The sequence below is a fragment of the Sander lucioperca genome, chromosome 10, assembly GCF_008315115.2.
Source record: "Sander lucioperca isolate FBNREF2018 chromosome 10, SLUC_FBN_1.2, whole genome shotgun sequence".
NCBI classification, from domain to species: domain Eukaryota; kingdom Metazoa; phylum Chordata; class Actinopteri; order Perciformes; family Percidae; genus Sander; species Sander lucioperca.
Window position 1 is genome coordinate 16,859,595 of NC_050182.1, and position 27,169 is coordinate 16,886,763.

The 27,169-nt window shown below is 39.4% G+C and overlaps 1 protein-coding gene across 13 annotated transcripts in view; it reads left to right on the forward strand.

The window, feature by feature from the left end:
• The window catches only part of map7d1a (MAP7 domain containing 1a), a 43,163-nt gene extending 33,316 nt beyond the window's left edge, over positions 1-9,847 (forward strand). For 12 of the 13 annotated variants that reach the window (XM_036006141.1, XM_031289848.2, XM_036006146.1 and 9 more), the window contains 7 exons: positions 754-934; positions 2,587-2,691; positions 4,247-4,297; positions 4,387-4,447; positions 5,582-5,663; positions 6,034-6,272; positions 8,850-9,847. In XM_036006141.1, coding sequence (XP_035862034.1) covers positions 754-934; positions 2,587-2,691; positions 4,247-4,297; positions 4,387-4,447; positions 5,582-5,663; positions 6,034-6,272; positions 8,850-8,860 — 730 coding nt within the window. In that variant the 3' untranslated portion in view covers positions 8,861-9,847. The remainder of the gene's footprint in view (positions 1-753; positions 935-2,586; positions 2,692-4,246; positions 4,298-4,386; positions 4,448-5,581; positions 5,664-6,033; positions 6,273-8,849) is intronic. The other variant, XM_036006140.1, reaches the window with a different exon arrangement.
• The last annotated feature ends 17,322 nt before the right edge of the window (positions 9,848-27,169 follow it).

Sequence of the window (27,169 nt, forward strand, 5' to 3'; positions counted from 1 at the left end):
TTTTAAAACAATTTGTTGGTGTAGAATATGCTGCTGTAGCTGCTTTTATCCTGCAAAACAAACCTCACTTTTAGCTATATCCAATTAAAATATCCTGGGTAGTCCCAGTGTTGCTATGTGAATTATTTCAACTAGAATTTTTGGATCTGAATTTGACCTATCGAATTTGAGCAACCTGAATCTATTTTTTTTTTTTTAATTCTGAAATTTCTGGATATGAATTTGTGACCATTTGAAAAAAATATTCAAATTCAGCTTTTGAAATTGCAAAAAAATAATAATAATTTCAAAGATGTGAATTCTGAACAAATACAGATACATGGCTGTTCAAATTCAAATACTCTTCTCTCTTATTTGCTTCCATAGACATCAGTAAAACTAAACAGGAAGGCTCCATGCATTAGCACAGCACACATGTATGTCTGAATGAGACTTCACTCAACGCTGGCTGTGATGTGTGGAAGCATTGAGAATTTGATAGCCTGTTGGCTGATTCTAACCACAGCAAGTCACTATTTACAGCTTTGGAATTGATGTGATGTCCTGTTGGCACTCATACTTCCAATTGTTTCCATCCCCTTAAATAGTTTCCTGTTGCTTGTGCTTCAATGTCAAATCAGCAGAGATGGTGTAAACTAAAGAGGAAATGCCCAAATGGAATCGTTTACAAATTTCAAATTGTTTACTGCACTCAGAGTGGCACATGGTTTTGTGGAAAATACTTACCCTCAGCCATATGCTCACACTCTTTAGGATCCTGAGAGAAGAGCGAATAGTGAAGGAGGCAGAGGAGAGGCGCCTTAGGGAGGAGGAGGCCCGCGCCATGGCCGAGGAGCAGCGGAGGAGGGACGAAGCTCAGCGCCTGCAGGACGAGAAGGAGGCTCAGGAGAGAGCCAAAGCTGAGCAGGAGGAAAACCTACGCCTGCAAAAACAGGTATAATGACTGCCAATGGCCAGCATGCAGAGACACCTGGAATGGAAGTTGTTAGTGAGGTTGGGTGTCAATGCGGTGCAGTGTACAGGTCTGGTTAGTCAGATAACCAGATAGAGCCCATAGTAGTGACAAGGACCATTAAAGTGCCCATATTATGCTCATTTTCAGTAATTGTATTTTGAGGTTGTACCAGAATAGGTTTACATGGTTTAATTTTCAAAAAACACCATATTTTTGTTGTACTACAGAGTGAGGCATCACACTTCTATCCCATCTTTGTTGGGAGTCGCACATGCTAGCTAGCATGTGCTGTAGCTAGGTAAGGACTACTAGCTAGAAGCTAGCGCTCCTAGGGGTTAGCCATCTCATTCTCAATGGCAAAACACTGCTACAACACACACGAGTTCACCCTAATCTACAAAATAAATTGTTTATAGAACTACTTACATGTCCCTCTTCTGCAGGTATTCCACGCAAAGTTGGAAGTGCGCCCTCATTTAGAAGAAGTCTCCCGGCTAATCCTGCCTTGTACTGACTTAAGTTGGAGAAACAGCTAGCTGATGTGGTATTAGCTAAAGTGGTTAGCACACACCAAATGTTTCGGCCGATGACATAGACGGCCCTGCCGATTTTGACCAGCTCACCCGGAGACTGAAAGCAGGACACATTCAGAAACCAGTATCTCACTCAAAACAGCATGGATGGTTTTTTTTTTTTCAAAGTTTGTATGCGTGTGGAAGCACCAGAGACACAAAATAACACCCCAAATCCCAGAAAAAGTGATTTTTTTAAAAATATGGGCACTTTAAGCACAACTGTGACAGTGATTATTGCCTTTCGAGTAAAGGTCAAGACATGCACTCCTCACATCATTCCCAGGCACTTTGCCCATCACACCATAAACGTATACCCTCTCCTATCTTTGGCAAACAAAGTTTGTGACGTTTTTTCCAATGTTATTGTGTCAGCTCAGCTGCTCTCCTCACTTGACCTTTTTTGATAACAGGCTCGTCCAAAAGCACAATCCAGTATTTTCTCAGAGGGATGTTGTTGTCTTTTCAAAAGGCAAATATTATCCAAACTGGGGAGCCGGTAGCTACAATGAACGCACCCTTTTTACTTTTCAGTTTGTCAAATAACCATTAAGAGCCATATTGATTCTTTCTGTGTTTGTGGATGTTGCCGGGGAGAAGCAGAAGAGAAGGATGCTTGATTAGTAGAAACAGATTTCCAATGGCACAGGAAATGTGGCTATTCATTACAGTATTTGTTTATCCCTTAGACCTGTAACATGATCAGTGCTGGCACTGTCTTATCTCTCAATGTGGTATCCAGCGCTTACGCTTTGCCACCCCCTTGTGGTCTTTCACAGAAGTAGCATTGTGGTTAAACGTGATTCAATCTAATTATGCAAAAGGGTTAAGTATTGTATTTCGCTTTGAATGGTCCTCACGAGGCTGTAAATGTTGAAAATAGATCTTTTTGGCTCAAAGGTAGAGGAAAATATCCCTTTTGTGGTTGTAAACAATAATTCCAGGGAGCAACCACACCCTTGTTACGTAAAAGGCATGCTATTTTGGCAGAGTTTTTTTTCCCCACTTCTACCGGAATTAAAACTGTGGTTGGAATTTTCGCCTGTGTGTGTGTTTCAGAAAGAAGAGGCTGAGGCTAAAGCCCGGGAGGAGGCGGAGAAGCAGCGTCTGGAGAGGGAGAAACACTTCCAGAAGGAGGAGCAGGAGAGGCTGGAGAGGAAAAGGGTAGGGCAATACATCTGTCCTCCCATCATTTGTTCTTTTCCGCACATTTCCTAAATAATAAATGTAGACATTTTCCAAAAATCCTTACCTACATTTTTTTTGTGGACAAAATTATATTAGGAGAGATTACATTTAATAGTCCAGCTCAGCTCTCAACTGCATACATCTCAGAGTAACACAACATTAATTCTGTAGTCAATTTACAACAAGCTCTCCTCCCTCAGTGGAGGTATTATATTCAGGGGTACGTTCACTCCGTTGACTGTCTTTTGACATGACAAAAGCAGGCTTGAAAGTTGAGTCCCTGAAACTAAGACGAATGATGTTTTTGGCTTATCCTGGATTGGTTGTCTGCATGCCATGATTTAACAGGGCTTAGACTGTGTGTCGAGCATGAAGCTATATATAAACACTATTAATGGAGACCTTGCTGTGCCAGTCATCTGTGTGTGTAGATTTGTGCAGATATGTGCACATGTGTGCTGATATATGTGTGTGTTCTGTGACCATATAGTCAAAAATGCCACCCACATATCCAGTAAGCTCACGCCTCTGTATGCGGGCTAAGCCTTTCTCTCCCTCTCCATGTGAGAAAGGCTCTTATCGAGGCATGCCAGGTCTGGCTCAGCCAGCCCAAGCCTGGCTCCATCCTGGAATAAGCCCGCAAGAACAGCATGTCCTCTGCTCCAAAGACTCACTGCTTAGTCACACTGTAAAACACACTGTTCTGACTGACTTCTACCAAAACTGACTGCTCTTGTTATCACCTCAACAAAGAGGAGTTTGTGATCAGCAAGCAAAGGTGGTTTAAAGTATCCTGAAGGGGCAACACAGCAACATATTAGAGAAATAAGAATCTGTAGTTTGCAGCCAAACTAAATGCCAAACCATGAGTGTGTGAGCTGTCCAATAAAGAATCTTGGATCCTAAAAATGCTTCACTTTTATGAGTGGCAGCTGCAGTCATGGTGTTGCTGTCCCAGGCCAGCTGTGCCCTCAAATCAAAGTTGCATCTTGCATCAACCTTCTGTGCATATAAATTAGCCACACAGTGGTTTGTATTTTAGCACAGTATAGACTTATCCTCTATCCTACTGTTTACTGTCCGACCTTCCTACGCTGTTGTTCCAGCTGAATACACAAGTGCTGCTACATCACTATTGACACAGCCCTCCACCTGGAGACATAGGAGTCTCAGTTTGACTCGGTGTATTCCCTTCAAGCATAATGGCCTAGATACAAGAGACAGGAAAATCCGTATTAACGTTTAAGAGAAGGAATGAACAGCGGAAACAGGTGAAACCTCTTTCTTTAGCAAAAACAGTCTGACAACAAGGTGTGTGGGCTCAGTCTAGCCGACTAAACCTAACCAAATGTTTAACAATCTCAAATCTTGATTTATTATAAGCACATCTGCCCTGATCCCTTGGTGTCCTCCAGCACGAAATGCATAGAAAATCTACAAATAAACCACAAAAAAGGGTTATGATATCTGTTATTTTGTTCTATGTTCTTATTCATTTTCCTCGGTCTTATTCCTTCCTTTATTTTCTCAGCGTCTGGACGAGATCATGAAGAGGACGCGCAAGACAGATGGAGGCGACAAGGTACATTTGCTGTTCAGTTTTAACCAAAACAACAAGCCAAGACTTGCCTTTCCAATATAAATGACTGAAATGGTTTCCCATCTTTACAGAAAGAGACAAAATCCTCCCCTCTCACAAACGTCAATGACAAAGAGGCAGAGAGCAGCAAAGGTAAGCAGAACATCAGTCTGAACCTGTCTGCCTTCTACAAAACCTCCTCAAGCACGGAGGAAAATCATTAGCACATTACCAATCGTTACTACAAGCCTTTAATCTTTTCATCTTTAATCTGCAGTGTTTGTTTAGGGTAATTGTCTTAACTGATCTCCCATTAATGTGTTATCTGTGAATGGATTTAAAACAAAGTGGATGCTTTGTGGCCAGAATCCACTTAGCAGTGGATTTCCTTCTCTTAGCAAATCCACATCAGCTACATAGTAACGTTGAAACAGTGTCTGACTCGTGCTATTGTAGATGAGCTCAGTTTACTTATCCCACCTTTAGGCTGATATTTGATGACACATAATTACACCATCTCTCCTCTGGGTCTTGTACCTCTTCCGTATGTTAGAATAAACAAAGGCATAGGTATTTGTTGCACTTTGTAATACTTTTACTGCATGTGAATCAGCCTCACATCAGAGCACTTTGTATAAACGGATTATTAGATGAGATCTCTGCCTCATATCCTGCACAGCTGCAGTTTGAGAACAATAGGACCCATGTGTGCTTGCTTGTTGTCCAAGCCGTGGGACTGAGGGAGTTAGAAGGGAAGAGTGGGCTCATGTTTAACAGCCTGCAGCAGTTAGACATTTACTTTTTACCCAAGTAATAATATAAAGACACATGATGTTACATAGGCCTTACCATATCCACTCTTCCTACAACTTCTAAATATGGGGGAAAAAAATAATAATTCTTAACACAATTATATTGAGAGACATATAACTTGCACACCCTCCTTGTCTGAGCTTCCACGTCACATACAGTAGATGAGTAAGATGAAGGGAAATCAATGTGGTTTGGGAGATATGCTGTTTATGGCAAAGTTCCCCAATGCAGGAAGACATTAGCTAGCCACTGATGTGGTTGGAGGCCTGGCAGGCGTGCCGCCATTCTAGTCAGGGGTGGGGAAATCTGTCTCAACCACAGCCATGTTCTGAGTTAGGGGGGGGGGGGGGGGGGGGCGAGATCTGGCCTACACAGGAAGGACGCACCAGCAGGTCAGATGCTGAATGTGTGTGATCATGTTGGTGTGAGTGGTTTACACTGCATAAATGGCTGTTTTTACTTTGTTTCCTCTAGCATCTGCTGAATATCAGCCAAAGTCAGAGGTCAACCTGCCCAACAACAAGACAGAAAATGGACAGACCAACGTCAAAGAAAGGTACAACTATTTTTTTTTTTTTTTTTCTTTGTGGATTTGAAAAAAGATTCTTTGTGCTCATGTTGATGCAAGACCACCGTGCACAGTATAAAACCTTTGTGCCAGAAAAAACAACAATCAAGCCTGCAGGATGTTTTCACTGTAGTAAACTTCAACAGAAAACACAAGGTTCAGGCCCAAAGATATTAACAATTACTGGGAGAGTTTTGGTTTCTTGAAATGTTTACTCTTTGTATTTGACTGCGCTTCTTGGGGTAGATTTTAAACGACTCCTGTAATTGGACGGTGGTGGAATGACTCATTTGTTGTATGAGTCACTCTGGCCCATCATAACTAAAACCATATTCTGCTTTGTGTCTCCCCTCTCCAGCAGCCCCTCAGCCCAATTGGTCAATGGGGTCCAGCCTACGAGACATGAAAACGGTCTCCCCACTAAAGGAGACACTGCCCACTTTGGAGATATCATCCATCTCGCGAATCACGGCAACACCACCAACGGAGCACGGGACAAGTCTGAGACCAGCATGGCCACCGAGCCGATCCTCGTGTTTGACAGTGACGAGTCATTCATGAAAAAGGCAGGCCCCATGAAGCCTCAGCATGTTGCAGGTACCGAGTTACAAACTGCTTTACAACACACAAGAGAGGCCACAATACAAACCAAACATGATGTCAAAGACGTTGGACCTTAAGTAACATCAAATTAACAATGACAATATAAAGGGAGTAGAAGAAAGGGAAGGATGAACTATAAAAAGCCAAAGTCATACTAGCTCAGCTACTCTGAGGTGTTAGGTTCCACAACTGGTGGTCACCACTTGTATTAATGTCTGACAGGAGTCCACGCTCATGTCTGTACATTAACATGAAGCTATGGTTAGCAGGTTATTAGCCTAGCTTAGCATAAAGACTGGAAGCAGGGGAAAACAGCTAGACAACCACCACTAATAAAGCTCACTTAGTGATACCTTATATCTTGTTTTGTTTAATACATACCACAACAGAATTGTGAAAATGACAAGTTGTGGGTTTACGGGGAGTTACGTGCTACTGAAACTATTTTTTCAGGAAGTCACTGCATTCTAAGAGAAATAGTTAAAGGTGCTCTAAGTGATGTTGGGTGACGTCACTTCTTGTTGACGTTCCAAGTATTGTCAAACAAATGGAGGCTAGCTCACCCCTCCCTCCTCCTCATCCCGTCGCCTCCCCCTCCCTTCCGCGCACTAACCCCCCAACCCCCACGCCCAAATCCTTCTTGTCGGTTATTGGCTGGAACACTGTTTGTCATGTTTCGTGATGCAGGTTGGCCAGTTTGTTTTTGTTGCCGTTTGTGGAGCCTGGGGTGTCTACAGAGCACATTGCTCAGAGGACCTTTAATTAGTAGAATTTATAGGTGCTGGTCGGTGGATTTTTTTTTTTTTTTTTTTTTTTACCTCTGGGTAGATCCGGGCAAGCTGTTTCCATTGTGGATGCTAAGCTAAGTGCGTGCTGGCTGTAGCTTTATATTTGAGAATGGTATTGGATCTTCTGACCTTACTTTCAGCAAAAAGGCTAATTTTCCCAAATGACAAAGTACTTGGGGAAAAAAACAGCTATTATCTCAAATTTTATTCTAAAATTCTGAAGTGCAGAGAGGCAACAATAGATGTAATATGCCTTTGTCTCTTGTTATTTGTTAAAAGTCTAGCGGCAGCGTTTTACATGAAATAGAGGAACATAAAGGGAATAAAGGCATTACTTTTTCAAGGTTGGCATAGCTTTTTGCTATAGTCCAAGGTTTAAGAAAACATGAATAGGCTTTATTGATCCACAGAGGGGGGAATCCACAAAACCGATTAAAATCAAAGATTCCCACAAAGACCCAATTATAGACAGAATCCTAAATATTAATAGCCAAACAGTCACATTTCAACTTGATGGATTAGGTTAAGCCAAGAGCGCCAATGTACTCGTTCAATTTGTTTTCTCGTCCGTCCCTAATAAAAAAGAAGCAGCAGGCAGAGCCGTGGCTCAATAGTAACAAGCTTGTGTGCCTATTTGCTGAGCCGATTTTACACTTGGCCAGGTTCACATTACCCAAAAAAGACTGCGGTGCTAGGCACCATAGTTAGTGTTGTTGTCCTTGGCACGAAGCGACCACGAACCTGAACTTGTACTTCATCTAATGTGCAGGTCATCTCCCCAGTGAGAGTGGGTACCCCCTGAGGAGAGGATGGTGTGGCACGGAGACTCCATTTACACTCACAAAGGGGTGGAGATGAGATATGGAAGAAATAGTGTAGGGAAGGGTGAAGAGAAACTGGGTATCTTTATACTGATGACAGCTTTTACTCAGCAGCCCCACTAACTTGGGCCTGCACCCAGTGAGGAATTCCTAGAAGCTGAGGCGATGAGGAGACCCTATCCACAAGTGCCTCACTGCTAGGGGTTAGAAACAGGACACCGAAGCAATTTAGCAGCATATCACTCCTCAACTCAACCCCCTCCCAGCGGCAACGTCAGCAGCACCCTACTCTTCCCTTCCTGCTAGTTCCTAACCTTCACCTGTTAGCCTGAAAACAAGCCAGCGGTCAGAAATACTACGTAAAGCAAACAGCATGATTCCCTTTGCAAGCTCTCTGACTTCTTTCCTGAAATCACATGAATACTTCCTCCATCTTACTACGTATCATGCCTTTAACTCAGACATTCTCTCTTCTCATTTTCACTCTTGTAAATCTGGGTACTTGAGACGCCTTTGACCTGGCAGGACATTTATGATGAGGGTTTATTGATATGCGAAACTGATTGAATGTCATTTCATAGGTCGTTAATTTATTTTGAAGCATGCTTCCAGGGTTAATTTGAATGTTCGTACTTGTTGAATAGTGTGGCCCTTCTTGGCCTCACATGTGGTGTTGTCAGTCAAATAATTCAATGTTACATAATTGCTGCAATCAACTAGAAAATGACTTTCACTTGAGGCCTTTCCATTACCCCCATATAAACAAGACAGTAAATGTTATTGGGTTCATGCCTTCTGCAACATGTTCAGCATCCTTTTGCATTTGCTATTGTCACCAGGTCAGAGGTTTACACACCGTGTCATTACTCATATCAAAGAGAGAGTCTCTGTTTTGTCTGTTAGCATGTGTTGATTTATCCTCAATGGCGGCTGACCCTTTGCTCTCTGCCCTTTCCTCACAGAGGTCCTGTGACATGTTCCAGTGTTTAAGTGCTCGTCGCCTTAGGCCACTGACCTTTCCTCCGCCCTGCCAACGCTCGCGTGGGGGAGCCCTGTGCCCTGTGCCAACCTTTTTTCTAAGCCCCTAAAGGCAAACTACCTAAACGCATACTTCTTTCTGAAGACGAAGCGGGCCACAGAAGATGACGACCAAGCATCAGGACGCAAAAGACAAAACGGGATGAAAGGTGTTGCTGCATGCAACACAGGTGCATCAGTGTTAACATTTGTTAAAGATCTTTGCGGCACCGATTCTACGCACCTTTATACAGCGTCATCCTATGTACATTACAGTACAGCGGAGTAATTATTACAATAAGCTGAAGTGTTTGTTGTTTTGTTCTTTAGTTATTTAACTGAAAGAGAAATATAAGACTGGGTACATTATTGTGAATAATGTAAATTAACTTTGTGTGACGGACAAAGGAGGGATGGGTCTATGGATTAACCTTGTATAAAAGGAAGTCGTTTTATGCTACTCTGCTCCGAGTAGACCCTCTAAGTGAAACCCAGGTATTATACATCCTGGCCTGTATAAAGCTACCTGTAACAATTTTTGTAAAGTTAAATTGAGAAATCTGGAAAGAGATTTGAAATGCAAGTTCACATGCAACAGCGTGTTACTGTGTGTGATACTGTGTGTAATACTGTCTGTTCAAAATGCTATGATTGATTGTACGCAGAACTGGATGTAAAAGTGAGTGCAACCTCTACAATCAAAAAAACAGAAATCATTTATGGTCAAATCTCTTTTTACTGGGATTTACTCCACTATTAAACAGTTAAAGCTGCTGTTTTTCTCATGTGCAAGCATGACAAAGTTTTCCCTCATTTGCATTGAGATTCCATGGACTCATATGTATCTGAAATGCTGGTGTGTGTATCTGCTATAATTATTTTGATGTGCGTAACAAGGTCAGTGGGAGCATCTTAAGTCTTATTAAAGACCAGCTGTCCAGTCTGCCGTCTTTTCATCTATTTGTCTTAAATAATGGTGCACAGATGACTTGAGAGATTTTATTGTGGGAAGAGAGAAAATGACACAGATGTTCTGAATTCAGTGTTGAATCTTAACGTTAAACATCTGGTTCATTCATTTAAAACATGGGGTTTTGATCATCATTTGTCATTAATTTCACAGTGTTGAAGTGTTTTGTACAATAGTGCGACTTGTTTACTCCTGAGGTACTTTCGAGAGGAAATACCTGCTCCCACTGAATGTCGCGAAGGACAGAGTTCACACTAACCACAGGAAAACAGATTTAGAGATGGTACCAGAGGGCCTTACAGTTGATGTACAAGGCATCTGAGTTGGCTCAGCTGTCCATTTCAGTTTGGGTCTCCTTTTACAAAATCCCTACAGGGGGTACATGCCACTATCTGCTGCCGCCTTTCAGTATACACTGGTGGACTGCAGCATACCTGGCACACTGTTTCAAGCCTTCTAGGCAGCTGAAGTGCATTACAAACATGATTTATGTCATGCCACACTGATCATCATGTAGAACTTATGTGATTTAAATGACTTATAGCCGCTTGTGAAATGTAATTGTAGCGGAGCCCAGTTGAACGAGGGACCAGTTTGTCAACTTGTTCCTGTGACGCACAGACGGCCTCTTAACTCCCAGTGGGCTACATAAGATTTGATCACCATGCAGTGGAGCTCGAAGCAATGCATGCAAACTCTATTTGAACTAATTACCTTTAGAGGGAAATGTTTTCACCAAAATGAAGCAAAAACCCAAGGACTGAAAACCAAGGAAAAGGCTTCATCATCAGATTCATCATTGAGCAGACTCAACATGCATGAGAGGAATATTTAAAGTAAGTGAAAACTGTGTTTTTTAACATAATGAAAAATGGCAGTTTTCATTGAAAACAGTGTTATTCTTATAATGCCTAGAGATGATCCCTTAATCAGCCAAATGCTGTCAAACTCAAGCTTTTACTGAAGCACCAAACATTTTAGATTTTTCCCTTACGACTGCATCGTTGCTTTTTCCCCCTTTTAACATGAAATAATGGGGCACTATTATGACCAGAATATTTACAAGGACGTCACCTCACATAGCTCACAGTTTGAATCTGCAACAGCCAGTTGGCTTCCCAAGCTTCCTTGAAAAAAAATGTAAACCCCTGCTGACACATAAGTGCATGTTTCAACATGTTCTCACTGGTTCAGTACTTTGCTATTACAGTTGTCCTGATGCTGTTAAAAGCTGTATTCATTAACCCCACCAGAGGGTGCAGCACTGCAGCATGGAGGTGCTAGACAACATATTACATTTCTCTGGATTCATTCCTACTCTTAAGTTTGATACAGCAGTGTGCTCACATGCAATTCTAAATGCCTACATAATAAAACTGCAAAGGTTTATTAACATTCATAATCTCTCTGTAGTTTTGGATGCAGTCGATCTGCTAGTCAAGCCCTGGTAATATGTAGTACTTCTCAGAGGGGACTTGGGGATTAGTGGGTACTATTTTTAGGGAGGTGTCAGTGAGGCAGTGCACAGTTACAGGCTGAGTAGTTTCAAGTATCTGAAGAAATTCACACAGAATGAGGATTGGAAAAAAAATGGTTTACAATTTGTGGATGGTAAGGCTCATCCAAAAGCCACTTCTGGTCAATGAATAACAGTGCTTTCTGCCAGTTAAGGTTAGTGGTGGTGAGTAGTCTGGCTAGCTGGCATGGCAGTGCCCTCCCCTCAACCCCTGTGTTCATGCCCCTTTTATTGATGGGTCTATTCTCTCTTCAGCCTGCAAGTGTGCTGATGGGTGCATTGGAGGTATCACTATCAATTATTGCTCTATTCTTACTCTCCTAAATAATGAATAACTTCTTGTTAGGGTCATATAAAAACAACTGTTGACAAACCTGTGTGTTGTTGTTATGAATGTAATGTAATAAATGCAGCCTGCCTAGTTATGGACACAAGCTCAATGTTGTTTCAGACGTAAATCTCTGCACTTGAGGACTGTGAGGAATCTTGCAAATGTTTTAGAATGGCAAGTGTGCCTGCTCCGCCTCCATTTTAAGATATGGGGGTCAGCACTGGGTCACACCTCAGAGTCCCACTCCAGATAAGACCACCACTGCTACAGTTATGCATACACTACAACCATCAAAGCCCATGGACCAACCTCTGTTCAGTGTTTATGCTCACCGCCCCCTGTTCCATCACATTGACCTGGCTTTATCTGCTCAGCAACAGGCTCCTTTAACACAGCTGCTCTCAAACAGATGGCAGAACATTAATGAAAGGCCGGCACCCACAGCAAGTTTCGTTATTGGAGCTGTCCGAGCAGGGCAACCTCTCAGCTATTTTGACAGGAGATGGCAAGATTTACAGTATGAGCGACCCCCATCAGACAAGACCTTGATACCAGAGAGCTGGCCTTAGAGGTTGCAACAGAGAACCAAAGGCCACCTCATATCCTATGAGGGTGGTCGTTGGGGACAGGGAGCAGCTGAGTCTAAACAGGCAGCTGCTGGCTCATTGTCACTAGCAGTTGACTATGGACACTCTTTGATGAGGTCCTTCCTGAGTGTATGATGTTCCTCCAACCCTCAAGTATTTAACGAGTCTGACCTTAGTGGTACACTCTGCATTTACATTATTGTGAGCTAAAGGCATGAAATGTTTGCTTTGAGTACATGTGAATAAAAGCATGCTCAAAGGAAGTGGGAACTTATTTATTGGATAAGTAGGCATGTGCTTTATGAGTGTATCTGCTTGGCTGTTGACTGGTACTGAGATTTGTTTGTTAACAGCTATAAAATGTAGGCCTAAATGTTGAATCTGCACCACAACATATACGTGTTTGGGGGTAGCCGAGTAGTGTATTAAATGTAAGCTATTGAAAGTAAAAGTCTTGAAAAGGACAACAGATGATTAAAATATAATGGTATAAAATATAATAATAAATGTTTTATCCAAGAAGTCATAGTATAGTATGCCATTAAAAAGTCATACAAAATGTCAAATCATAGTATGGCATTAAAATATCATAAAAATGTCCTAGTAAAGTATGTCATAAAATGTATAAAAACATCATAGTATAGTATGTCGTAAAAAAATCATAAAAAATGTCATAGTAGTGTATGTCATAAAAAAATCATAAAACCTCATACTATAGTATGTCGAAAAAAAAATCATTAAAAATGTCATAGTATATAGTATGGTATAAAAAAATATCGTAAAAAGACAGTATAGTATGTCATAGTATAGTATGTTATAAAAATGTCATGAAAAATATGGTAAAAATGTCATAGTATAGTATGTCATAAAAAAACATAAAAAAAGTCAAAGTATATAGTAAACTGAAGAAAATATAAAAAATGTCATAGTATAGTAGCCTATGTCATGAAAAATATAAAAACATGTCATAGTATAGTATGTCGATAAAAATATGAAAACTGTCATAGTACATAGTAAGCCAAAGAAAACTCATAAAAAAACTTCACAGTATAATATGTCATAAAAAAACGATAAGGTCGTCATTAGTATAGTAGGTCAAAAAAAAATTAATATAAAAAAAAAAACTGTTATAGTACATAGTATGTAATACAAAAATCATAAAAACATCATAGTATATTATTTCGAAAAAAATTGTAAAAATGTCATAGTATAGCAGTTTGTCATAAAAAAATGTTATACTATAGTAGGTCAAAACAAATCATTAAAACCTCATAGTATAGTAGGTCGAAAAATATATAAAAAATGTAATTGTATAGTATGTTCAAAAAACTCATAAAATTGTCATAGTATAGTATGTTAAAAAAAAAAATCATAAAAATTTCATAGTATAGTATGTCATAAAAAAATATCATAAAAACGTCATAGTATAGTAAGTCATAAAAAATATAAAACGTCATAGTAGTACTATACTATGACGTTTTATTTATTTTTTTTTACTACTTTTTCTACTGGTAAAAAAAAAAAAAAATCATAAAAAATGTCATAGTATAGTATGTCAGAAAACAAATATAAACGTCATAGTATAGTACGTCGATAAAAATGGTAAAAATGTCATATGTTATAAATGTCGTATGTTATAAAAAATATAAGAAATGGGCGCCTGGGTGGCTCGGTTGGTGGAGCGGGCCCGGGTTCGGCTCTGGCCTGCGGCCCTTTGCTGCGTGTCATTCCCCCCCTCTCTCCCCTTTCATGTCTTCGGCTGTCCTGTCGAATAAAGGCCTAAAAATGCCACACAAAAAAAAAAGAAATAGAAACATACTATTCTGAAAAAAAAATCATAAAAATGTCATAGTATATAGTATGTCAAAAAAATAAAACTGCCATAGTATAGTATGTCATAAAAAATGTCATAAAAAGTCATAGTATAGTATGTCGAAAAAATATATTAAAAAAAAATGTCATGTATAGTATGTCATAAGAAATCATAAAAAAATGTCAAAGTATGTCATAAAAAATCATAAAAAGTGTTAAAAATGGTTAAAATGTCATAGTATAGTATGTCATTAAAAAATCATAAACACATCATATATATAAAAAAATGTCATAGTATATGTAGAAAAAAATATAAAAAGTGTAATAGTATAGTATGTCATAAAAAATATCATAAAAAATGTCGTAGTATGGAATCCCAGAAAAAAAACAAAAAATTTCACAGTATAGTATGTCATAAAAAAATCATTAAAAACTTCATAGTATAGTAGGTAAAAGAAAATCTAAAAAAATGTATAGTATGTCGAAAAAAATGGTAAGGAATGTCATAGTAGCATGTCATAAAAAAATAGTTTGAAAAAAATATAAAAAATGCCATAGTGTATGACAGTGTCATAAAAATATAAAAAGTCATAGTATAGTATGTCATAGCATAGTATGCCACAAAAAATAGCATAAGTCATAGTATAGTATGTAAAAAAAAGTCATAGTATAGCATGTCGAAAAACCATAATCATAATATCATAAATGTCATAGTAAAGTTTGTCATAAAAAACTTTGAGAAACTATGACAAACTGGAAAGATTTATGTACTACTCTTTGCTAAGTGCCTACCTCTTTTCAACAAACTCTTAAAATAATCACCTTGTGTTATGGACATGGAATGACTGAAAAAGAAAGCAAGACACCGCCTCTTTAAACAACAGTATAGAAAAATAACAAAAATATAGAAATTGATGTGGAAACAAGGGGTTTTCTTGGAGATCAGTTGCCAAAATATGTGAAACATGTACACACATAGAAACACAAACACACATTGAAAGAAAAGATTAGAGTCTACAGTCATGCTAGCGGCTCAATGAGGCTGTACCTAAGCACCACAGTGCTTTGAGTAAAATGCCATCATCAATATGCTAACAAGCTTACAATGATAATGCTAACAGGCTGTAGTGTTTGGTAGGTATAATGCATGTTTATCATCTCAGTTTAGCAAGTCAGCATGCTAACATTTGCCAATTAGCACCAAACACAAAGTACAGTTGAGGCTGATGGGAATGTCATTAGTTTTGCAGGTGTTAAGTTAACTCATAAACCAAATTATTGGACACATTGGGAATTTAAGGTGAGGATGGTGATAAGGGATCATCAAAGTTATTGGTATTAATCCTAAGGGGTGGCCGGGTTGGCTTAGTGGGTAGAGCAGGCGCACGTGTACTTAGAGATTTATGCCTTGACGCAGAGGTCCAGGGTTCGAATCTGGCCTGTGAAGATTTCCTGCATGTCTTCCCTTCTCTCTCCCCTTTTTCACATAGATGTCCTGTCAAAATCAAAGGCGGAAAAGCCCAAAAAAATAATCTTGAAAAAAAAAAATTATCCTAAGGGGACATGTTTGCATATTTCACTGGATAATTAAAAACGTATCTGCTGGTGGCTCTTGAGACAAAAAAATCAGGGAGTCACCAAAGTAAATAGGATTTATCTTCTGAACAAAATTCCATGGCAATCCATCCAATAGGGAAAAACAAAAAAACATTTTCATCCCTTGGGGATCATGCATGTCTATACAAAACGTCAGGGCAATCAATCCAATAATCATGAGGATATTTTAGTTTGGACCAAACTAGTGGACCAACAGACCGACCAACATTGCTGTCCCCTGAGCCGAGCCGCTAGTGGCTAAAAAGCGGAATAACAAACTACACCCCAGAGGTTTCACATTTAGACCACTACACAGTTTTAATTTCAAAGATCTTTTGTTCCTTCATCTTGGAGCTGACAGTTTTACAGAGTTACTGCCAATCAGCACACAGAGGACAAGCGGCTTCAATTTTGCCAGCTTGCAGGCTTGGTTATTTTCAGTTCATGGGAAGACTAAGAATTAATCCCCAATGGCACACTTGCTGCCAACTACAGGAGTGGCCTTTGGATTGCTTAGTTTTCTTTTTGTTCCATTTGGAACACGGGGGGGCTCATAAGGAGTAACAGAAGTAGCCAAATATGTGAAAAGTAGAAAGGGAATCCTCAGGTGTTGGTTTGTGTTAGTATTGGCTTAGTAAATTAGAACTCCGACGATGATTTGTCTCACTGTTGGATTGGCACCACATGTAGTGTCTAGTGTCTCTGTGAAGCATATCTCCACTTCACTAATATGTTGTGTCTTGGTTGCTGTGACACTGTGGAACATCACAACCAGAGTAATCAGATGAAGCAGCACGGACTCATTTTATTTTTCCCCCATAGGGAATTTCTGTCTGTCTGATTTAATGTTGGGAAAATCTCTCAAATTTAAAGTAGCTTTGGAATAAGACTTTTCTCACATTTTCTGCTTTAGAAAAGTTATGACCCCCATTAGAAGAACATAAAATATTGTTTGAAAAATAATGACTCAGCCTTTCAGTCAATTTAGTTAATGTTGCCAAGGCACCAAATCTTGTTGTTCTTTATTTAATCTAATTTGCTAGGAGAAAAACTACATGGGAGGGATTGCCATTTTAAGATGGCATTCATTTGTTGTCAAGGTGTTAATGAGATGTTGTATGCGGGTGTCTGGATGTCTATCTGTGTGGTTGTGTGTGTGTGTGTGTGTGTGTGGAAGACAAACATGCACAGAGAATGTGTGCGAGTTTGTGTTTGCATTCCCACAATTCTCTTTGCATGTGGATTTATGTGTGTATGTGTGACTGTGACTGTGTGTGTGTGTGTGTGTGTCTGTGTGTGTGTGTGTGTGTGTGTGTGTGTGTGTGTGTGTGTGTGTGTGTGTGAGTGTGAGAGAGAGAAAGAGGTAGCAAGCGTGTGTTTGCATGACACATGAGAGCAGCCGTTTGGGACCCTGGAGAGCAGAGGGAGTACAGAAAAGGGGGGCTGAAACTACTGTCCGCCTGGCGACAGTGGCACTGACTTGTCAACGCTGTCAGAGTGAAAGCATTCGGGTAGTGGAAGGAAAGCAAAAAAAAAAAACCAGTTTCTCACCACACTGGTTCAAAGATCAGCCTCACACACAAAGTGATGGGAACCTTAGTGAAAAAAGAGACTGAGAATTAGAGACATTTACATAAAGTGCCATAAAACACCAGGAGAGCATGATGTTGAGGGACAAAAACACACCTGCGTTTGACTTTTGAATAAAGCACTGTAATGAGTCACTATCACCAAAGTCTTTTGTTGCATTTCAATTTTTTATTTTGATGGGTTAACATGGTGTGACTGTTTTTCTATGGTTTGTTTTCTTAGTTTGTACAGTACTAAAAAGATTTCAATAACAGTTAGTAGTATTGTATTGTTCTTTTGATCTAAAAGTCACTTCTGAGATTTGCTTTAATTATAATATTAATAAACTTGATTTTTATAACACAATTCATGCATAAAAATGAAACAGTGCTTTATGAACTCTACTGGGGGAGAAAAATAAGCACCTTAGAGGAATAAAGGTTATTGATATTTTCCTTCACACTAAGCTGTCTGCAAAACACAGGAAATAGATACCAGCTGTGTTGCTGAGACTAATATAAAAAATGATACATGTACCCGTGTGTAAAATTCATCTGCAGCCAGAGTGGTAACATGATACGTTTGATCCAATTAATATGCACACTTTTCTAACAAACACTAAATATTTTAATCGTGTGTTATAGCACTAGAAAAATATTGAGTCTTTCTATTCTACCGCTGTGTAAAAAAGATAATCCTTGTTCTGATTTACTGAACATTTTCTCTCCGTTTTCCCTGCTGAGACATCAGGCACAGCTGGTTCTCACTCTGAACAGTGGAAAGTCCCCTTTTGCGCATCATTGTGCGCATCGCTTTTTTCAGTTTCTTGCTCTTTCCTTCTCGAGAGGAAGCATGCTCGCCAGCAGTATCAGCTGTCTGGGTCTTTGGTCCGATGCTGCTGGGTGTGACGTGGCTGAGCCTTTTTTACTGCCAACCTGTCTCTGTGCTGATAACAGAGGGTGATTGATGGTTTCTGGAGGTGTCTGCCACTGACCCACAAGTTAAAAGCCGTGGACAAATCAGGAAATGGCTTGTTAAACAGAATTATCTCATATTCTGTACTGTACTATATTACACTATATTATTTTAATGTTATACTGTTTTATTACATTATATACTATATTATATTTGGGATTTCGTTTCACTGGAATTGCATCTCATACAATTTCATGTGACAAAAAATTTTTTATTGATATTTCTATATTGATACAGACAAACACAAAGTATCATTACTAAATCACATATTAATCTGTTCTATGCTGTTTACATATACTTACTTAAGTAGGACTGCAGTTGAAATCTAATTTAAAACAGATGCACTATGCATTCCCCTTACACTGTGTGCCCTCACTCTGCAAGTCTCCTCACAGCATGATTTTGGGTTTAGGAATGGAAATAAAGGAGGAAATCTCGATAAGATACGCCGTTTGAAGCCTAAACGAAAGAAAACCTTTGAACTGAGAAACAACAGTAACATTAAAACTCTGCTGTGAACATATGGGACAGATGAACACAATAGATAAAGTTATCATAACCACGTGGTGCTGATCAGAGTGACATGCTTGAAACATATAGGTTGCAATGTTGTCTCCCGTGTATTCTTCACTATCCCAGCTGGATGTACTTCTCACTTAGACCACACGTGTAGAAATTTAAAACAAGGGTCTATAGTCATGCTACTTCATGACAATCCATCCCAATTATTGTTGAGACATTTCACTATAATAGTAGTGATTTGTGATATTGGGCTATATAAATTACAAAACCACAAATGTGAACCCCACAGAGTTAACAGGGTTCATCATCTGGGAACCATGATCTGGGACTGTACAATATTTCATGGCAACATATCTGATAGTTGTTGAGATATTCCAGTCTGGACTAAAGTGGTGGGCCAATTGGCAGACAATTGCCAACCCTAGCATGGCTAAAAAATGCTTCAGAAAAGGAGAGTTAGAGCTCTTCAGTTCAGACAAAGCTCCTTTTCAGTGAAACCTGAGGTTTTTCCTTTCTCCTCCATGTTCTCAGACCAGCACTAATTAAAAACAAACAGAAGCTGCCTGCAGGACGCCCACCAGGCCCAGGGGTCTTGGGCCACAAGATCAGTTTGTACCATCATGAAGGAAACAAAATGCCTGCACCTTCATTTTGTATTTGAAAAGTAGGCTAGTTCATAGAAACATCACAAGAAACCCCACAGCAGGGCTTTGACCGGGAGACATCTATTTGCTCACCGCCTCTGTCCGCATCCTGCCCCTCTGCCCTCAGATTTTCATTTTGGTGTTTGTTCATCAGCATGGCAGCTGACCCAAAGTCGACAGAAGTCTACCTCTCCTGCTCCACCAAGTTTAGGCCATCAGAGTCCATTTTGTGTAGTAGTGTCTGGTTGCATACTATCTAATAATTTCCAGTGACTCCAGACTGCTTTGGTTTAAGGAGTCCTGCAGAGGTTTTTGTCCAGCTGCTGATATCACCAAACAAGGAAATAGTTGTGATGGCTGGCATCAATAAAGCTGCGGGGTTGGCATGGAGGAGAGTAAGCTGGCCCTGGTTACTTTGAAATTGCTTTGGACTTGATTTAATTCATGAACTTGCATAACTCAACTCCAAAAACAATTGGTGCTGCCAAGATAGGCAGCACTGTGGTAGAGCACTTGTAGAAGTTGCCCCACACACACACACAATAGATGTTCTAATGGAGTTTTTGACAGTTGCAAGAGACAGTGCAAGGTAAGCTTGTCAGAATATCAGGCTTTGCGTTAAGGATTTTGTTTTGTTTCGTTAAAAACTGAAGGGAGCAACCTGCTGTGCAAAAATTATTGTCAACATGTTTTATGTTGATGATGCACATTGCAGTTGTATGTGAGAAGGAGCACAGTGTGTTCCCATGTGAATCTGCTTCTCCTTAAAAAACCAACAAACGAAATACAAGAAGCAGCTGATTATAGGTTATGCGAGCTTCAAGCATTTTCTTACATTGGGTTTGGAGAAGAGATAAAAATGTGCAGATATAGAGATTATTTTTATTTAGAGCTGCTAACTATTACCAACACACTCGCATGGCGTCATACATCAAAGTCAGAAGCACTTCTTCAAGTACATGACGTAGGCTTTTTATTTGGCACCCTGTTGCGTGTCTTAGGAAGCAGTCCAAATAACTTTATTGATGTTTATTTATTCCCGCTTCAAAATGAATGATGAAGTTATTGCACCTTTTTGCAAAAAAGACAATTGTTAGTTTTTTCCCCTTTTCCCATTAAAAAAAGCCATGGAAAGAGGAACACCAGAACCAAAAGTCCTCTACATGTGTTCTTCATCTGGTGTGAAAAAGGCACTAAATCAACATTCTGTAAAAAAAAAAAGAAAAAAAAAAAAAAAGACAATCTCAACAGGCTGTGGGAGTTGTGGCAGGGTTAAAAAACCTTGATGAGAACAGTTTGATGGGTCCAGTGCCAGGCTTATTATGCAAAGCCAAGCATCTTCAAAGATCATAAAAAGCCATTTCCCAAAGACTAGTCATAATGCTTGTACGGGGACGCAGAGAAGATGTCCAACTTGTGCAACATCTTGGGTTTTATTGGGATTGAGAGAAAAACGTACCAAGATTCAGAACTGGAGGAAGACCAGAATCATGTTGATCTGTATATTTTTCAGAGAGATTAATAGTATGGCCAAGTTGCACAAAGCAGATGACCATTGCATGTTTTGGCTCCTCTTGGCCAAATGTGAAATCACACACACACTGTTGCATAATATAAGACTGCATGACTTTTGCTATAGAACTATTGCTTATGGTGCCTATGAAAAGTTGAGCAACAGTTGAATGAACTTATGTGTTGCTTTGAGGTCCTAGAATAAAGTATTTAATAGGTGCAGGGGTGAGACCATTTAAGTCTGTGCCCTTTCAATAAACTAGATATGATTTCATCATTTAAAGCTTTAGGTTGTTTATGAGAGGGACAATTTCAGAATGCTTTGCAAGATTACAAAGGTGTAGTATGTCGCCATTGCTATTCCTGAAAGCCCAAAACTTTCTGAGCCCCACAGCCTCAGATGTAATGCTGACAGACAGCTTGTTCTCTCTCTCCCTCTGCCCCTAAACAGTCATTCCTCTGAGCAGAGAGGAAACTGTGAATGTCCCTGTTGTGTAAAATGTGTTTGTGAGCTTGAAGATGTTGAGTGTGTCAACATGAAGGAGAGAGTGATGGAACATGTGTGACAGACGTGGCTGCTTTTTGCATTATGCGTAAAAGTGAGTGTACATACAGACTGTGCATGTGTCTGCAGCACAGATCAGACGGAGAAGGGGAAAAGGGGGAAATATAGCTTAACCGAACCTTGGAGTGGAACCAAAAGCCACAAAAGTAGGTCTGGATCCAACATCCCTGAGCACTGTAGAGACATCTAGCAGAACAGAACAGAGCAGAACAGTGGGTCTATTCAAACCAAACCATTTTCCCCTGGCACCAGTTTAAATGGGTATAAAATGAGATCACTCTTTTTTTGCCATCACAGAAATGTCAGAAAAAATTATATAAACAGAAAATAAAGCATTTTTTCCACCTTCCTCAAACAGCAGATGATTCCGGAGTAAGAGCGGAAGAACAAATTCACAGTATGATTCCACTTTGACCCTCTTTACGCCGCCTCTCTTCTGTCATTCCTGTTTTTCAAATTTCTTTCTGACTATGGACTGTCAGGTAAAATTCCGGACTCTCTGAGAAAATTAGCTTGAACTCAAACATACACTTCGGGGACAAAGAAATCAACCACCGGGGAAGCCTAACAAGCACATTTTCCTGATTAAACGTCCAAACGTCTCCATGAGAGAAAACAGGTGTGCTGGCTCTTAGCGGTCACGGAAGGCTTGTATCATGTGGACGCATTGACAGTTTTGTTGTCATTACTTAGAATTCCTCATGGGGGCGGCAGAAACTACACACTATAGCTTTAAGTTAATGAGTACAACCTAAATAAAGTTCTTGACAAAATCCATGGCAGGGCGCCAAGTATTCAGTGTCTCTATTTCAGTAGTTGAACTTTTTATCCTTATCCTTTTTAACCTTTTTGTCATAAAAATCATTGCTTAAATGCTTTTAATGTTTTATCATTGAGAATATGTTTAAGGCTGCTCTCTGCTCTCACTGCAAAAACTGTACTCTTTTCACATTATTGTTATTATGAAGAAATGGTTGGAGTATCCATGAAGCCAAAGAATATCCCAAAAACTTTGGAAGGTCAATAATGAGGAATGGGCTTACCACAATTAAACAAATACAACAGAATATCATCAGCATAATGAGATGTATTGTATAGTTCAAGTGTAACAAATAGTCAGAAGCAACAAGGACAAAAACTGCATTCAGCGAGGACCACACAGAGATCCAAATGGGAAAAAGAATCGGTCACACATAATCTGCAGCCCTTAATCAAAACAGCATGATGAGCCAAAACTGTCATAACAGGCTACAGGATTGCCAAAATAAGACCAGTTAAAGGTGACTGAATGAATTATTGCATTTAAAAAAAAATAATAATCTTTTTGATGTTTTGTGTGTATGTGTGTGCTATTTTCCAACAAATTGTCATAATTTGTTAGACTTGCAAGGCCGTGGGAAATTTCTGATCTTCAGATAACCAAAACAATAAGCAACAAAGGCTCAGAAAACAAGCATGCCAACATACTGGTCTAATACCGAAACTTAGTCTTTTCAGCACCAAATTTATTTAATTGCTCAAACATGCTCATGGAAGAACATCGGTATGTCCTCTTTTGTTTAAAAAAAACATCTCTAATTGTCTACTTTCAAGTTCTGGAAAAGTTAAGAAATTCTCAGTAAACATGTGAGGCAGAACATTAGCTTTCATTCAATAATGCCATATGCTTTTGAGAGAAAGTAGGAAAATGTGATTTCTTGGGAATTCAAGTAAAAGTTGGTAGGCAGCTGTCTGTTCAAGACATTTTCCCTGAATTAAGCCCATAAGGTAATGTTCACACTATGATACTACTCGCAACAAACTCCATAAACAAAATGGTTAGTTTGAGGTTATTGTGAGTGATGGTACAGAATGGGTTAGAAAGGGTTTGCTGGAATTTGTTTGGGATTTCTCCTTGGATTTACATAGTATGACAATGCAATTTAAAAAAATCTATTTTATTAAATTATACTCAAATATTTGTAGATGTTTTGCTGCTTAGTAGGGCTGTGCAATTAATCAAAATTTTAATCGCGATTATGACTTTGGCTTTAAATGATCACAAAAGCAGAGTAATTGAGAAAAATTATTATTTTGCACATTATGTTTTGCAAGTGAACTCTTATTAGGGCCCGAGCGCCGACAGCGGCGAAGGCCCTATTGAAACTGAAGGAATTATTATTATTCTAGTTTCCAGGCAAATTAATTGCCTTTTTGAGGGGCTTAACATATTCAAAAACTCACCAAAATTGCCGGTCGCATCAAGTCTGGTGAAAATTTACGTATTTTAAGGGTTTCGGGAATAGGCACTCAAAAATGGCTCGCTAGTGCCCCCTACAAAGTTAAAAAAATTGAGCTCCTGCACTGCGTTTAATGTAGACTCACGAAACTTGGTACACATATGTAGCATGTCAAGACGTACAAAAAAGCTCATTAGAGCCATACCCTAAACCCAAGTATGCCATTTTTGAATTTAAACTTTGAAATTAGTGCGATTTTGGCCATTTCGACGTTGTACTTTAACAAACTCCTCCTACAGATTTCATCCGATCAACTTCAAATTTGGTCTGTGCCATCTTAAGACGTTAAAGATGAAAAGTTATTATAAGAAAAACTTTTCGTCATAGGGCACGGCCGTAGCGGGGCGGTCATTTTGTGCGTTTCGCCATCGAAACAGGAAGTGTGTGTAACTCGAGTGTATATTGTCCAATTGGCTCGAAACTGTTCATGATTCATAAGACTCTAACTCTGAGGACATTTACCGGCAAAATTGACTCAAAGTCATAGCGCCCCCTAGTGGCAACAGGAAGTAGACCTAAAAGTCAAGTTGCTATACTTTAACAAACTCCTCCTAGAGATTTCATCCTACGGACTTCAAATTTGGTCTGTACCATCTCAACACCTTAAAGATGAAAAGTTATTAAAAGAAAAACTTTTCATCAAACGGTGTGGGCGTGGCGTGGCAGCCATTTTGAGTGTTTAGCGATGAACAAGAAAGTGGCTGTAACTACAGTGTACGTTGTCATAGCTGCTTGAAATTTCCCACAATCAAAAAGAGTCCAGGCCTGAGGACATCTAGCGGCCAATATTGACTTTTGGTCATAGCGCCCCCCGCTGGCAACAGGAAATCAGCCTTATATGACAAACATCATCCGATTTACATGAAACTTATGTGTGGTCTACATGTGATACTGAGCTGTCCCCTATACTTTAACCACGCCCACTTACACAGCCCACGCCCCCTTTCATAACATTTAAACCATTTAAGGTAGAGTCTTGTGTGAGGTGTCATTGAAGTCAGCAGAGTTGCTTCTTCATTGGTGATGGGTTGGCCCACCCCCTATGCTTAAGCCACGCCCCCTTTCATAACATTTCAACCGTTTAAGGTAGACCCTTGTGTGAGGTATCATTGAACTCAGCAGAGAGTTCCTTATTCATTGGTGATGGTTTGGCCCGCCCCTCTATGCTTAAGCCATGCCTCTTTCATAACTGGTGACCCGTTTAAGGTAGAGTCTTATGTGAGGTATCAATGAACTCAGCAGAGACTTCCTTTTTTATTGGTAAAGGTTTGCCCTGACCCCTATGCTTTGACCACGCCCCCTGTCACAGCTAATGAACTGTATGACGTAGAGTCTTGTGTGAGGTATCACTGAACTCAGTAGAGAGTTCCCTTTTCATTGGTGACGATTTGCAGTGTCTGAGTGCCGCGCAAATGCACGGTCGCAAGGAGCGTCGACCGCCAGTAACCCCGACGCGCACAGAAGCGCGAGGGACCGTCCAACGCTGCTTGCAGCTTTAATTTCGTCTTGTATTCTGCATGAAAAAAAAGTTCAAACAGTAAAAGTATAAAGAGACATTTTACGGTTCAATGTGTTTTTACTATTGATTCGTTTGAATGTTTTTTATGTTCAATAATTGCAACATCTTTTCAAAAGACAATGAGTAATAGTGTTAAATAATTGTGATTTCAATATTGAACAGAATAATCGTGATTATGAATCTTTTTCCATAATCTAACAGCCTTACTGCTCAGTACCAAGGCAACTTGTCAGCGTGATCGTTTACAATGCCTTATGCATTCAGTATTTACTTTGATTTTGCAGCCCTGTCCAAGTTAAATCTGATTCTTTTTAGCAGTGAGTCTCTCTCCTCCTAACTTCTCTTTTACATCTTCCCTTAAAAGATTTTCCATTTAGGTCAAAAGTTACTTTTCAATATAATGGTTGAATTGAATGAAGTCTGTTTGATTGCACCATAAATTCAGGAAATACCTCAAATTAGCATTATTTCAGTTAGCCAACTCATGTGGAACAAACTGACCCTTAGGATCTACACAAGGTCTTTGTCCAAACTGAAATTAAAAAACAGTAATTAAACAGCTGAATCTCTTCTTCCTTCTCTCTCAGGTAGCAAACAACGAACTGTGTAATACAGCCACCACACACATTTCTAATATATGTTTTTTTTCCCTATGTAGCAATTTTCCATGCCCTGTAAGTTGACATATTTCTGAAACCAAGCAAACCCTGCAGTGAGACACATTTAAACATCCAAATTGGCCTAAAAAATCTTTGTGAGTTGGGAGGAAACATACTTAACAACTTGACTGCAAGAAGGATTATTTAATGTTCCATCATTAGCTGCCAAATTAGGTGTTAATTAGTTTAAAAACATTCAGCAATATTAAATAGGAATTTAGTAATTACCCTATATTTGACGCAAATTACAAATTCTTTTTTTGGTCATTTGTATTAACTTTAAGTGAAGGCTATAGTTATCTGGGAAACAATTATTTTCAGTTAAGTAACACAGTGTGAGAGGGAATCAAACCCAGATGGGATTCTGGCACATGACAGTGGATGGGAGCACCGCCAGGAAAAGAATTGATCACAAAACTGAATATTTTTGGTTCTTCTGTACATCTGTCAGATGCCCTGCCTGCTCTCAAAAATGCAGTTTATTAAGTTAAAGGACTTATTTGATTGGCATGACCACTAGGGGTGTGAACATGTAAAGACTGGAAACAAACTGAGCTTCTGTTACTCTACTAACGTGTTCATTTATGCTGCTTTTCAATGCTGTTTTATTCTATTAATTTCAAGCAGTCATAGATATTTAAAGAATGGTTCTTGACATTTTGGATGATGTTTCCATTTCATCATGTGAAAAGAATTTTGGCCCAGAACTCTAAAGCACACAGTAATCTTTTAAAAATACACTTCTGAAAACATCATATATTTTGATCCACTGGGATTTTGTTAACTGTCTGGATATTCAACTATTTAAGTGACATCACACCAGCCCAACAAAAGCATGGATCTCCATCACACTTATTTATTAGAAAGCCACCAACAACAGTATGTCTAGGTAATTAAGGTCATATAGGGGTTGAAAGCTTTATAATGACAATGACAAAAAGACTGTTCAGAAGACGCCATCCAAACTTGATCTACATATACACATATTGATGAAAACAACATTTTCCCTGAATAAGTGAGGCTTAAAGTGGCCATAAATGCCTTAAAACAAGCAAACACAACATATCTCATGATAATTTTGGGGAACAATAAGCACTTTTTGAAACATCTATGTCTCTACGATGCAAAAGCTTCCAAAAGCACTTCTTAGTCCTGCCACATTTACCTGTAGTTTGTGTTAGTGTATGTGGTGTGTGTGTGTGTGTGTTT